The following is a 13,000-nucleotide window of genomic DNA, read 5'->3' as shown; positions in this document are numbered from 1 at the left end:
TGTGATTAAGATACTCTTATGTGACAGAAAAAGACTATAATAAACATAGGAAGAGAAGGGTGCCATCGTAATAGCATTAATGTGCCGAATTTCATCAAAACATCATAATTAAATATGCTTGGACAAGAATAATATTAAAATAAATAACTTCTGTGAAGTCCTCATATTATACCTTGTTTAAATTGAACTCAAGTATGCGTAAATATAAAAAAAAATATTTTTTAATAGTTATCCTCGATTGAGGTGCTAATATTTGAATATGACATCTATAGTTACAACAAAAAATTAATATAGGCAGAGAAATTTCACCTCTCTTTCATTTCTCTTTTTTATTTTAGACTTTAAAAAAAAAAACTTCACTTCAATTAACATAACTTCCAAACATGGTGTCTGCTTTGTTAATTATAATATGTTAAACAAAAATCTGATGAAAAAGAAAAAAAGGAAAACCCACCTCAGGAAGTCGTTAGTTTCTTGTAGTTGGCCAATCCATTCATTCTGAACACCAAACCCTTAAAATCTCAAACCTAACATCTCCACAAAGAAAAAGCCAAACCCATTAAAGGGAACTTGCAAACAACAGGAAACTACATCACTTCCTTCACTTCTCTCTTATACACCATTTCCTCAAACCAAACAAGCCACCCTGTTCATCTTCCTGCAAAATTTTAAGATCAATCTCCAATGGAAGCTTCAGGCAAGATTCTCAGGAGATCCGTTCATGGCTTCCTGCAAAATTACCATTACTTCACTTCAACCTCAGCTTTTCTTGCTTTCCCTTTCTCTGCTTCAGTCCTCCTCTTACAAGCTTTGATCTCCTCTTCTTCTGTATCTCTTCTTCCTCAAATTTATAATCGTTTGAGGATTCTCTTTGAAGCTGCAGGCTTTCCTTCCTCCTCACAACTGCTCACAATTCTCAACCTTAAGGTCTCTCAGACCATCATCTCCTCCATCTTCACCCTCCCTTTTACCCTCACCTTCTTCCTCTTTGCCAAAGCTTCTGTAATTCAAGCTCTGAATCATCATAAGCTTGCTGTTGAACCTTCATTTTCTTCTATAGCATCCCTTTACATGCCAATCCTCAACACGTACGTTTTCAACTCATTCTTGATTATCTCGGCAAATGCTTCGGCTTTCTGTCTTCTATTTTTGGCCTTTGGATTTGTTGAAGGTCTAGGATTTTCGCCTTCTCCAAGTTTCCTCCTTTGTCTCTCAGCTTCTGGGGTGGTTCTGTTTTCTGTGATTCTTGCAAATGTTCTTGTGATATGCAATTTAGCATTGGCTGTGTCGGGCATGGAGGGACACGGTGGGTATTTAACGATTCTAAAAGCTTGTGTTTTGATAAGGGGAAGGACATCGATGGCTTTGTTTTTGGCTCTTCCTGTGAATGTGGCTTTGGCTGCCATTGAAGCTCTGTTTCAGTTCAGAGTTGTGAGGGCATATCATCATGATGGAAAGACGGGGCCTTTTATGGCCTTAGAGGGAATTTTCATTGCTTACTTGTATTCCATCTTCATTGTTCTTGATACAATTATTAGCTTCATGTTTTACAAAAGCTGCATGATAGAGTCCTGGATGGTTGATCGTGAAGGCAAGGAAGATAAGAGCTTCGAGCAAATACCGTAAGGTAGCAAAATGTTGGTTCTATTCAAAGATTTTCTTCAGTCAAAGTTTCATACAGAAGGAACTAGGCATTATTTTTTTAAAAAAATTATAGCAGAATATTTGTGAAGTTTTATTCATGTTGCTCGCAGGGCATGAAGCAACTTTGGGGGCATAAAAACAGGGGAATCAGTTAAAAAAAAAAAAAATCCCTCCAGGGAAGCAGTGTCTAGAGATTAGTTCACCATTTGATGTCATTTCCTTATATTTTCTTTGTTTCATTAGTTTTGGTTTACTTTGTAAATTGGCAATCTATTACAATGTGAATGATGCATAAAGCTTCGGTTAATTTGGCCGTTTTAATCTAGTCTTTTGGAAAGTGTATTTCGAAAGATGCAATAAATACAATGTAGACAAACTTTTTTTAATTGGGTTATTTATTTTAGTAGCATTACATAAAAGTTTCCTTAGAAGGCCTAAACCGATCATTGTTGAGGCCTTCCTTGATGGTATTTATAAATCTGAATCCACGGGATTAGAGTAAAAAAAAAAAACATTTAAAACAGTTATTAACTGTAGACTGAAAATTGAGTGAGTTATTACAAATTGCTGAAGAAGTTATTTTTAGTACAACGCTGCTGCACTAGATTTTCCTATTTGAGACAGCATTTTATACTCGAGAATACCTACAATGTCTAGATGAATCACAGAATCAGTCAAGTTTTCCAGTTCAGAATGGAAAAATAAAGGAAATTTCCCCCTAAACAATAAAAATGGGAGAGACTGCAGGTAAATTTTGCACCATTAATTGAATGGAACAAGAAAATAACCTTTTACAGCTTTGATTAATACGTATGGGTGAGAATATAAATAAAACTGGCATTTCTAATTGAGCCAGCTCTTCACTTGTATTACAGTTACAAATACAAATTACAGTGCCTAATTTCTAAGTCCTGCTGACCTGTCTGTCTGTCTGTCACCTATACAACATCTCCATGATGGTGTGTCCTATCTATGGAAGCAAAAGAAACTAATTTCTATGTTAACAGAGAAAGAAATCCGTTATCCTGGCGAAGAAAGAAAGATAGGTTAGAGCTTTGTACAGTGCAATACGAGAAATGCTCAATGCTACAAAACTTCTTTAGATGATGACGATGATGCAGCAGCGGCCTTAGCCTTCTCTTCAGCCTCTTTCTCAGCTCTCTTCTTCTCCAACTCTGCTTGTTTTATGTTCTCTTCGTGTGCTTTCCGAAACAACCGTATGAAGTTCAATAGAGTAGCAGTTACTGTAATCGTCAAGCAACAAACTCTCTCAGGCAATTGAACTAACCGGTAGAAACACACTATCACTTAAGATGAAATGACATTATCAGTTATCAGTCTTTAAAATTGAATGCATATTACACAAAAGATCTAATTTGAGATATCTAATTGAATGTATTTTAACATAAACATAGTCCAACTTGCTTGCCTTGTTCAAATGGGTAACGAGCAGGGTCCTCATTGAAATATCTTGCAAGATCATCTGCATTTTTACCCTGTTCAAACACAATGCGCGCGCGCGCGCATATCATTTATTTCTCTCTATATCTGTGTATCGTAATATGAAGCCTGACTATTTTAAAACAAAGAGTCGTATAACATCCAAGAATATTACCGCCGCAGAATATAGGGCTGTTACAGATGCCTCCTCTAACTCAGCACCTTCAATAAAATCTCTCAGTGTCTATAAAGAACACAAAAGCAGTGAATGCACTGAAAATTAACAAGATAACAGAACATGTGCACTAGAAACAAGTTGACCAATTTATCTCTTTCTTACGGCATTAAATAAAAAAACAAATTTAAATTCTTTCTTATGGCATTAAACAAAAGGGAAAACACACATTTCTGAAACTTTCAGATGCAGGGCCATCGTTTTCAGATGCAGCAAGCTCCTGTTTAACTTTTCGTAATCCCTTGTTAATTGCCGCCATCTCTTCTGCCAATGCTTTCAATTGGATCTGTATGCAACCAGCAGCTCAATTTCCAATCAATAAATGGCGAATAAATAGGGAAACACACTTTCTTACAGAATCATAAAATGTAATCAAACACATTCATGGTCAAAACTTTCTTCTATAAAATCTCGTACGACACCATTGTATTATACCATTTATATATTTTTTAATTTTCAATCAAAAAACAAAATAAGGAAAAAAAGATAAAAACATTCAAGGGCGAAGCATCACCTTACTAGCAACTTCCATGCTAACAAGGTCCAAGTGAAAATCAAGGAGTGCAGGAGACTTTTCAGCCAAGACCTGCAGCCATATAAATTTAAAAAAAAAAAATTATAATCCTGACAGTATCAAATGGTTTTGTATTGTTTTTTCAAATTCAAAATTTGGAGAGAAACAGAGAAAATCCATTTCCTTATACCTTACATAGATAATGCATTAGTGTCATCCTACCACTAGAAGCGCGAGTCTCAGTGAGCTTTAAAAGACTATCCAACTTGAATCCAACAGCAGATCCTGCAGTCGATACAAACATTTAATTCTTACTGTTAAGTGTTGACCCAGGAAATAACCTATATACTAGGAAATACCAACCCCTAGCTGTTCCTTGATTCAGAGTATTCCCCAAATATAGAATTTTCTGCATAATATTCTTCAGTTTGTCAGAGTTTCGGACCTATTTACCAAGAACAACAAGGATGAGGTAACGAAAGCAAAGAACATAATTAAATCGTTGCTTTGTAAGTAAAGTACCTCTTCACAGGCAGTGTTCACAGTGTTTAAACTTTTCTTAAATTCTACAATCTGCATAAAGAGGAAAGTATATAACATCGCAATAAAGAACACCAGATCTCAGCCCACGAAATAAAAAAAAATTCATGTATATTACAGATACAGCCAAACCTGATGATTAAACTGAATCTTGAAAGAAAAGACTCCTAATTTTGCTTCCACCCGTGGAACTTTCATATGCTCCAAAAAATACTGGAAGAAAACTAAATAAGAATATATATATATATATAAAACTCAAATAGGCTCTTGGATTAACAGGCAAAATAAGAGGAAAACTACATAATTTAATCACACCCTTATATTATGACTAATAGAGCTCACTTACAGACCTGTTCACACCTTCCCAAATTCTCGTAGTCACCAGTATATCCCTAAATAATTGAAACCCGGATAAATTGGGATTACAAAAACGAAAATCCTCAATTAATTGCAAAAGAAAAATATAAGAAATAGATAGAATTTTATTAAGCCTTACCTTCAAAAGTTCCATCTCCTCTTTGGTGGGACAGTACTTAGATAGACTTTCAACCTGATCAACATCTAATACTGTATCATCCAAAGTTAGAATTGCAGCCTGGGAATATCCATTTTGACACATCAGACAATATTTAGATTAAATATTAGAGATGGAGATTTCAGAAGTTTTATGCAGATAAAAAAGATCAAGGCAAGAATCATCCAAAATACAAATTCAAAATGAGTATATCCATCATAAAAATGCTTCTTGTATTAGAATATTTCCATTCATATAAACTTCATATAGCTTGCATAATCCAAACCCAAATTGCATGAGTATCACTTATAAAATTTAATCATAACATAAGAATCAAGACATTTCGGAGCATCAGCTTACCATCATTTCAGAAAGTGGCATCTTAATCTTTGTGAGCATAATTTCAACATTATTGGCCCTCTTCAGTTCAATCTATAATTAAAAAATACACAAATTATTTCCCAGATATTGAGGAAGTAGTCAAAAGAAAATTAAGTCAAACAGTTCTGAATAAATATAGGTATTAAGCAAGACATCCAAAAAGCAATAAAAAAGACTTTTCATTAGAATTACTTATAACATATAGGTGGTGTATTTCAAAATCAAACTCAAGAATATTGGTATGGAAGAATACCAAATGGACTTTGTCAGATTTAGATCCAACAGATTTACAACGCCCGACAGACTTATCAGCCGTTTTTGGAACAATTGCAGAGAAAAGGGTCTCTATCTCTGAAACATCAAATTCTGGTGCACTAAAACAGAACATAATGCCAGTAATTACAAAAGGGAAGGATGTTAATATCAGTAATGAAAGTGCATAATCATATTAAACTGAAATGATTCAAATGAACATGTACAGTGGAAGTTAAATAAAATTACACTTGAGTCTGTCCACATTTCTGTAATTCCTCCCATAAACTTCCTTGCAATGCCTTTGACACTTTACCCCAATATAAAGGCTTTAAAGAGGACCGTCGAGGAGTTGATCCAGAAAGATGTGAAAGACCACGCCCTCTCCCACTTAGACCACCTCCAGGTGGTGGAGGTGTACCCCTTGGAGGACCAGGAGGAGTGGGTGCACCGGGAGCCTGTGCTTTAGGAGGAGGAGGTGGTGGGGGGCCTTGTCTACTATTAGGAAGTGGGGGTGGAGGTGGGCCTTTCCCACTTACTGAAGGTTGAGGCAAAGAAGGGCCTTGTTTGCTTACTGGAGGTGGAGGAGGGCCTTGTCGGCCTAGAGGAGGCGGGGGTAGAGGAGGACCTGGTCCACTTGGAAGAGGTGGAGGTGGAGGAGGGCCTTGTCGACCTAGAGGAAGAGGAGCCGGAGGCAGCGGATAACCTTGTCCACTTAAGGGAGGCAAAGGTGGAGGTGGAGGAGGGCCTTGTTTACTTGGAAAAGGTGAAAGAGGAGGTAGGCTTTGTCCGCCTAAAGAAGGTAAAGGAGGGCTTAGTTTAACTAAAGGAGGTAAAGGTGGAGGACCTTGTTCACTTGGAGAAAGAAGGGGTGAAGGAGGGCCATGGTCACTTAGAGAAGGAGGAGGTGGAGGTAGAGGTGGAGGACAGCCTTGTTCACTTAGAGGAGGAGGTAGTGAAGGTATGAAAAGGACTTGTTCATTATGAGATAGAGAAAGGGGAAGAGGGCCTTCTTTGCTAGAAGGAGGGGGAGGAAGGCTTTTTTTACTAAGAGGAGGTGGAGGTACGGATGTACCTTGTTTATTAAGAGGCAAAAGTAAAGGTGAGCCTTGTCTACTAAGAGGAGGTGGAGGTGGGGGTGGGGGTGGGGGTAGACCTTGTTTATTTAGAGGGAAAAATGGATACAAAACTTGTCTACTAAGATGAGGTAGAGGTACAGGTAGGCTTTTGATATTGTGAGAAGATGGAGGTGTAGGTAGGCTTTTGATATTAGGAGAAGGTGAAGGTGGCTGTAGATCTTTAACAATAGAAAGCGGTGGAGGTTGAGATGGTAGTGGTGGGTCTCTACAAGGAGGTAAGTCTGGTAAGGCTAAAATTGGATGAGTTAGTGGTGGAATGACTTTACATGAAGAAGGTGATAATGGTAAAAGTAAGGGCAGTGGTAGAGGTGGAGGTGGAGCTAACAGCAGTGTCTTGTGAAATGATAAAGGCAAGGGAGATGAAACTCCAAGCATTAAAGGTGGTTGTTGTTGAGGGGCTTCATGTGGGGTGGGTGAAGGGGATGCTACTCTTAACAAGGTTAGTTGTGAAGGCAATAATAAAGCATTACTAAACTGACGTGGAAGTGGAGAAGTAAAAGCTTTATAGGAAGTCAAACGAGGTAGAATATCATTGGAAGGAGGTGAAGGTAGGGTTGACAAAAGGGGTAGTAAAGCATCACTTGAAGAAGGTGAAGGTGGGGTTGATGAAAGGGGTGGCAAAGCATCCTTCAAAGGCTTAAGTAGTGGTGATAGAACGTTGCTTGAAGAAGGTAAAGGTAAGGTTGGAAAAGGTATTGAAGGAGATGAAGGTTGAGGTGGTAATGGAGCATTACTTGAAGCCGGTAGAGGTGAAGATGGTGGTAGAGCATTACTAACATGACGTGGGGGTAGAGACGAAAAAGTTGTATAAGAGGCCAAATTAGGTAAAGTTGGTGGTGATGAAGGAGGGGTTGGAGTTGGAAAAGCTTTATAAGAAGCCCAACGAGATGAAAGTAAAGACTTACTTAAGGAATGTGGAGGTGGAGGTGGAGGTGGTGGTGGAGGTGGAGCTTGTAGAGATCTACATGAATTAGGAATGTGAAGTAATGCTATATGTGATGCATTTAAGAGTGATGGTGGTAAGGATGGAGCTTTAAGTATGGAAGAAGTAAGAGGGGGAGGAGGGGGAGCTTGTACTGTTGAAAGTTTTGATGGTAATGTTTCACTTTCAAGCAGGGGTGGAACAACTAGAAAAGGTGGGCCATCATTACCCTTTCCATCAACAACAATAGATGAATAAACAGCCTCTTGTCGATGTGGAGGAGATGAGAAACCCCATATAGTTTTCCATGATGGTAAAGATGGAAGAGGTGGTGGAGGTGGAGGACATGAAGGGGAAGTCACATGTGATATATCCATCTCAATGTATTCTCCACTTGATGATGATAAATTTGTTGCTGGTAGCAGTAGTTGAATAGATGCATTTGCAGCCAAAGAGGAAGATGGCAATAATAAGGGAGATGGAGGGGGTGCATCCTCTTCTAATGATAAGGATTTAAAAACCTGTAAAGAAGAGTTTTTAACATGAAATGAAGGTAGTAGTGGAGGCAGGGGAAGAGGAATTGCTGGACCTTGGTTTGAGTTCATTTCTAATGCTTCAGTTGCTAATCGAAGGCATGCCTCTTCAATTGAAGGTAACAAGCATTCTGTGTCCATTTCCACCAGACGATCTGAAGATCTTGAAGTGGCCAGCTTATGAACCTTTAGTTTATTTGATGATGAGCGATTTATGCAGTCTAAAGATCTTTGCTTCCGAATTTTCTGTTTATTTTTCATGTTGGCATCTGCACTTTTCTCCTTTCGAGAGTTAGAATTTGCAAGAGCAATATTTAATCTCGGATACAAGACATGCATTGAATTTGCATAATAAGTTTTGCTAGAGGGAATCCACCTAGTTATTGCATTTGGTTTTGCTATTTTTGCTTGTCCACCTTGTTCTTGTAATTTAATCTTTTGCTTTCCTGCTAATGTATTTCCTATTAACTTTGAGTTTGGTAGCAGTTGTTTTCTTGCAGTAGGTGGAAGTAACTTGTCAGCTTTCTGTCTGGAAAGATCATTTTTTTGCTGCCCTGCCTTGGAATCTAATTTAATTTCTATTGCTTGGTTATCTTCCTCATATTTGTTTCCTGCATCTGCATATTGTCCATGCAAATCCGTAGTGACTTCCTTTGCTTCAACATTATGCATTATACCAGTACAATTTACCATAGAAGTTGACTTAATTTGTCCATCATCTACAACAATATCTTTCACTGCATAAGGATCTGAATCTAAGCTCCCATCAGCCTTGTACTTCACATCATCAACAACAATATCTTTTATCGCTTGAATAACATAATCTGTCCTTCCATCTTGTTTATGAATCCCATCATTTGATGAGCAATCCTGGAAAGTATAAGGATCCAAATTCTCTTTCCATACCGTTTTATGATTTCTACCATCAACTGGATTGTCATGAACCACAGGAGAATCATATTCCCCCTTACCTTCCCGCGCATCAACTACATTGCTAAAGATCTCCTCCACCTCATAGAATTCCTCAGGTGATGCATACCCTGCCTTATTTGGATCCTCAGCATCATCAATTGTGGTTATATCAGGTATAACAGCATCATTGTCCAAAAAAAGTACCTGGCAGATATTTTTTTGTGTTTGTTTAGTTTGCAAAATAACAACGAGGAGGAGGAGGAGGAAGTTACCTCTGCTTTAAAATCCTTAGGGAAATTATCCTTTGCATCCCATGGAATATCAAGTTCTTCACGATTGAGCATCAAAATATTTGACCGTACAAAGGATGTATGAAACATAACTCTAAACATAATCCCCTCATGAATGAGATCGTCATACAAATGTATGCACTCAAGAACAGTATCCCCTTGAACCCGACAATGGATGTCTAATTTCACGAGCAAACATTCTGCCTGCACTTCAAAATTTCTTGAGAGAAATCTATCAATATTGGTTAAATTTTCCAATTTAGTAGTATCAAATAAAATAGTGTAAGATTATACATCACCTGTTGGTAGTGACGAACATATTTTTCTGTCTTTATTGGAAAGAGAAGCTTAGAACCATTTGCATTGGAAGGTGTTGAAGAAGGATCCTGACCATAAACACGTACAAAAGGGCGACAACCTTTACCATCATCAAATAAGGGAAGGTCTCTGAGAATTAGACAATCCAAATGCAAGGGTGTGTCTGATGGAGGCCACCTAAAACCCAAATTTCTCATGGAAATATATTGAAGATATCTCAACTGAGAAGGTTGTGGGTTTATAGTAGATAAAAAGTAAAGAAGCTCTCTAGGAGCTTGCTTGTATACCATTTCAAGAGTCTTCTGCTCACCATTGTATTGTTTTCGGTACAAAAGAAGACTTGCTAGCATAAATGCAAGCACTGGCCAGCCACCCCTTTCACAATGCATCAAAAGCACATTTCTTTGCCCCACCACAGACAACCAGCTTTCACTTGATCGAAGGAAGTGATGAATCACCTCTAATGGCAAAAGTGGACAGCTCTCAAATTCCTGAGGGTATTCCATCACTGTCATGCCATACTCTGTTAGTATGTCTGAAATCTTAGTGCGCCCATCTCCTTCTTTGAAGTTAAACACAGTGAAGGAAGCATCTGGAAAGTAATCTTGTAGCTGAGCTACAATCCCCCCCATATAATCCTTATACTCATCTTCATCCAACGCATCCGTTGAGAAGCAGCAATCAAAAACTGCAAAAAGTCAAATATACTTTAAAATAGGTGCGTGCGTGTGTCTAAAATTATAAAGTTAACCCATACACTATGTTAAAAGCTAACAACAAAAAGAGATTCTCCCTCAACTTACAACAACGTGAAAAACAAAATCAATACTAATCTAAATTAAATACAACCTTGCGTAACCAAGCTTGAAGCAGAACAGATACAACTAGAAGAAAGACAAGCTAATTAATACATGAATTTAGATATTAAAAGTCCACAAGTCAATAAATCACCATATGTTAGTGCCTGGAACATGAATTAGATCAAATAAACTCGCAGTCTTGTAAACTTCATGTAAAAGGTGGAAAATATGGCAAAAAGCAATAGCTCAAATATTATTCCTACTGAGAACTTTGATATTTCAGTTTGAACAAGTCTCTATGCATTTTGTGCATAGAGAAGCTAATGAATGTGCCATTATATATTAGCTTGCATAGCCCATAGTTTTTATAATGATTTCATCTCCTTTGGTAGTCCTCTACCTTGTTGCTAGGTCTGGAATGATGATAGGCGGGTATTTTGCATCCTAGGATTTCTTAAAAGGCCTTGTAAAGTGTGAACGCTGTTATATTCAAATACAAACACACATTGCTTCCTATTTTGTAGTTGGTAATTCCTTCATGAACATTTCTTGGTTCAAGACACTGCAAATACATGCAAGAGTTAGAACTGTAGCATAGACGTGTGGGGTCGAAACACAATTCTAACCAAAAAATGTATGTCCACCCAGTACCAAACATCCAACAAGCTACAAATTAGGAAGTCCAATAGCTACATACAAAAGGGTGATCCAAGAAGCAATAGCTCAAATGCTTCCTTTTCTGGAGTTGGTAATTCATTTATAAGTGTTTTCTTAAAAATAAAATAAAATAAGTGCAGGTTAGAAAAAGTAACAAGAGACGAAAGGGGAAAAAAATGGAATATAAGCATACCATAGACTCTATCAGAGATCTCCAAAAGTCGATCTGGGGGCTTCCGGTAAAAGAACCTTCTGAACAGCGCCATTAGATGGCGCTGTTTCTACCCCAATCGAATCCACGCCGATAATTCAGTTGACCACTAATATCAAAGTTTTTGTGTATTGAATAATCCAAACAATTTGGATCATGCGATTGCCAAATTTGATCAAAGACCAATACAATCCAGCTGAATCCAAGGATCATCAATGAAACAAACAACAGAAAAAGTGAAATTCAAGAAGGGCAAGCTATCTAGTTGGCAATCCAATGGAAAGATGAAAAATGAAGATAAGAAATTAAGATGAAAACAAATAGTAAAGGCAATTGAATTCCAAAAATGGAATCAGGAAGGTTCGCAGAATAAGGAATTGAAGTGAAGTAAGAGTATCGGTGCGAAAAGGGAATTGCAAGGAACAAATAATAAATGTTCGAGAAACAGAATGAAAATGAAATAAAATGGGACGTGGATTTGGCATGAGAGAGAGAGAGAGAGAAAGAAGCGCAATCGACTGAAAGGAGAATTAATACTCAACAAAGTTAAACCTGACTCTCTCTCAGAGTCTCGAGCTCTGTCGATGTCGCTTTTCCTCTGCAGCGATGAGAAATTTGTGCAGGCCAAGGCGAACCGGGGACGGAGGCACAGACCTACGTGATTCGCTACGTGCCAAACACCATGCAAAAATTCTTCTTTTTAAAAATAAAATAAAAAAAATATTATATTATATTTTTTTGCATAATGAATTCATAATTAATTATTAATTAATATTAATAATGATAAATTTATTATGGTGGTTACTAATTACTGTCACTAATACTATAATATAATGCTTGTTCTGTACCATTGGTTGACCATGCAACTCTTCTAAAATGCTACAGCTACGGCACTAATGCTTCAATGATCCAAAAAGCTCTAAAGCAGTTGCTTGTTATGAAAGAAGTAAAATTAATACTCTCGTTGATTAACTATTATCTAGACTTCCTGAAGTTTTTTTTAAAAAAAAAAACATATCCATTTAAACAAATAGTTAAAGTTATTATTACTGAGTTTTAGATTTCTTTTTTAATCCACTATCCCTCCTTAGTGCAAGTAAAGTTGTAGACTAGGGAAAACATAATATTTGATATTTATAGTTTTATCGTATTTTATTTTTAATTCATATATTTATTTTTTTAATATTTTTAGTCTCTATAATTTTAAAAAGATTAATTAATCTTTATTTTTTAAGTTTTCATAGTTTTTATTTTTTTAGTGATTTTAGTGTCTATAGATATTGAAAACATTAAAAAATTATAAAAATTAAAAACAAAATCTGATGAAATTATAAGAATTAAATATTATATTTTTCTCACAGATTATCCAAAAACAAAGTTATGTAAAAAATTTATCATCCAGCTAAAGAAAAATATGTCAATATTTCTAGTAAACTAAATTAATCGTTTAATAATCGCGCTGTTTGCCGCATATATTGGCAAAGCAGACAAGCTCTTGGGGTCGCCCCTTTGGTAAGACTTCTTGATGAAAATGATGATATTAATATTAATTAGACTTAATCTCATGCCATGCATAAATATGTTGCCTATTTAGTTCAATAAAGATAGGGGAAAAGGAAAAATGTGAAGAAAAAAATTAATGGAACTTCAATGACTTATAAATATTTTCCTACTTAAATTTTATTGTATTTCGAATTC

The 13,000-nt window shown here is 36.7% G+C and overlaps 2 protein-coding genes across 4 annotated transcripts; one reads left to right on the top strand and one right to left on the bottom strand.

The window, feature by feature from the left end:
• The first annotated feature begins 503 nt into the window (after nt 1–503).
• On the top strand, nt 504–1,965 carry LOC129320632 (uncharacterized). Its single transcript, XM_054966164.1, has 2 exons — nt 504–1,627; nt 1,755–1,965. The coding sequence occupies exon 1, from the start codon at nt 685–687 to the stop codon at nt 1,624–1,626; it is 942 nt and encodes a 313-aa protein (XP_054822139.1). The 5' UTR covers nt 504–684; the 3' UTR covers nt 1,627; nt 1,755–1,965.
• Nucleotides 1,966–2,392: 427 nt separating this feature from the next.
• Nucleotides 2,393–11,393, bottom strand: LOC129319991 (formin-like protein 20). Of its 3 annotated transcripts, none has more exons than XM_054965115.1 (17): nt 11,285–11,393; nt 9,616–10,322; nt 9,299–9,520; nt 5,770–9,230; nt 5,522–5,642; nt 5,248–5,319; nt 4,870–4,968; nt 4,724–4,765; nt 4,506–4,586; nt 4,356–4,406; nt 4,197–4,278; nt 4,024–4,118; nt 3,834–3,905; nt 3,489–3,605; nt 3,260–3,328; nt 3,074–3,140; nt 2,393–2,888 (listed from the first exon to the last, which is right to left on the bottom strand). In XM_054965115.1, exons 1-17 carry the CDS (start codon nt 11,355–11,357, stop codon nt 2,731–2,733), a joined length of 5,589 nt encoding a protein of 1,862 aa, XP_054821090.1. In that variant the 5' UTR covers nt 11,358–11,393; the 3' UTR covers nt 2,393–2,730. The 3 variants fall into 3 exon arrangements, 2 of the variants coding, with proteins under 2 accessions (XP_054821090.1, XP_054821091.1); XM_054965116.1 differs by having other exon boundaries at nt 4,197–4,242; XR_008595589.1 differs by lacking the exons at nt 2,393–2,888; nt 3,074–3,140; nt 3,260–3,328; ... (4 more) ...; nt 4,356–4,406; nt 4,506–4,586 and having other exon boundaries at nt 4,727–4,765; nt 4,870–4,940.
• Between the last annotated feature and the right edge of the window lie 1,607 nt (nt 11,394–13,000).

This window comes from Prosopis cineraria, unplaced genomic scaffold (genome assembly GCF_029017545.1).
Source record: "Prosopis cineraria cultivar Desert tree isolate PC_DT_omini unplaced genomic scaffold, ASM2901754v1 PC9, whole genome shotgun sequence".
Lineage (NCBI taxonomy): Eukaryota > Viridiplantae > Streptophyta > Magnoliopsida > Fabales > Fabaceae > Prosopis > Prosopis cineraria.
The sequence above is the reverse complement of the archived record's forward strand: the minus strand, read 5'-3'. Positions and strand labels throughout refer to the sequence as shown.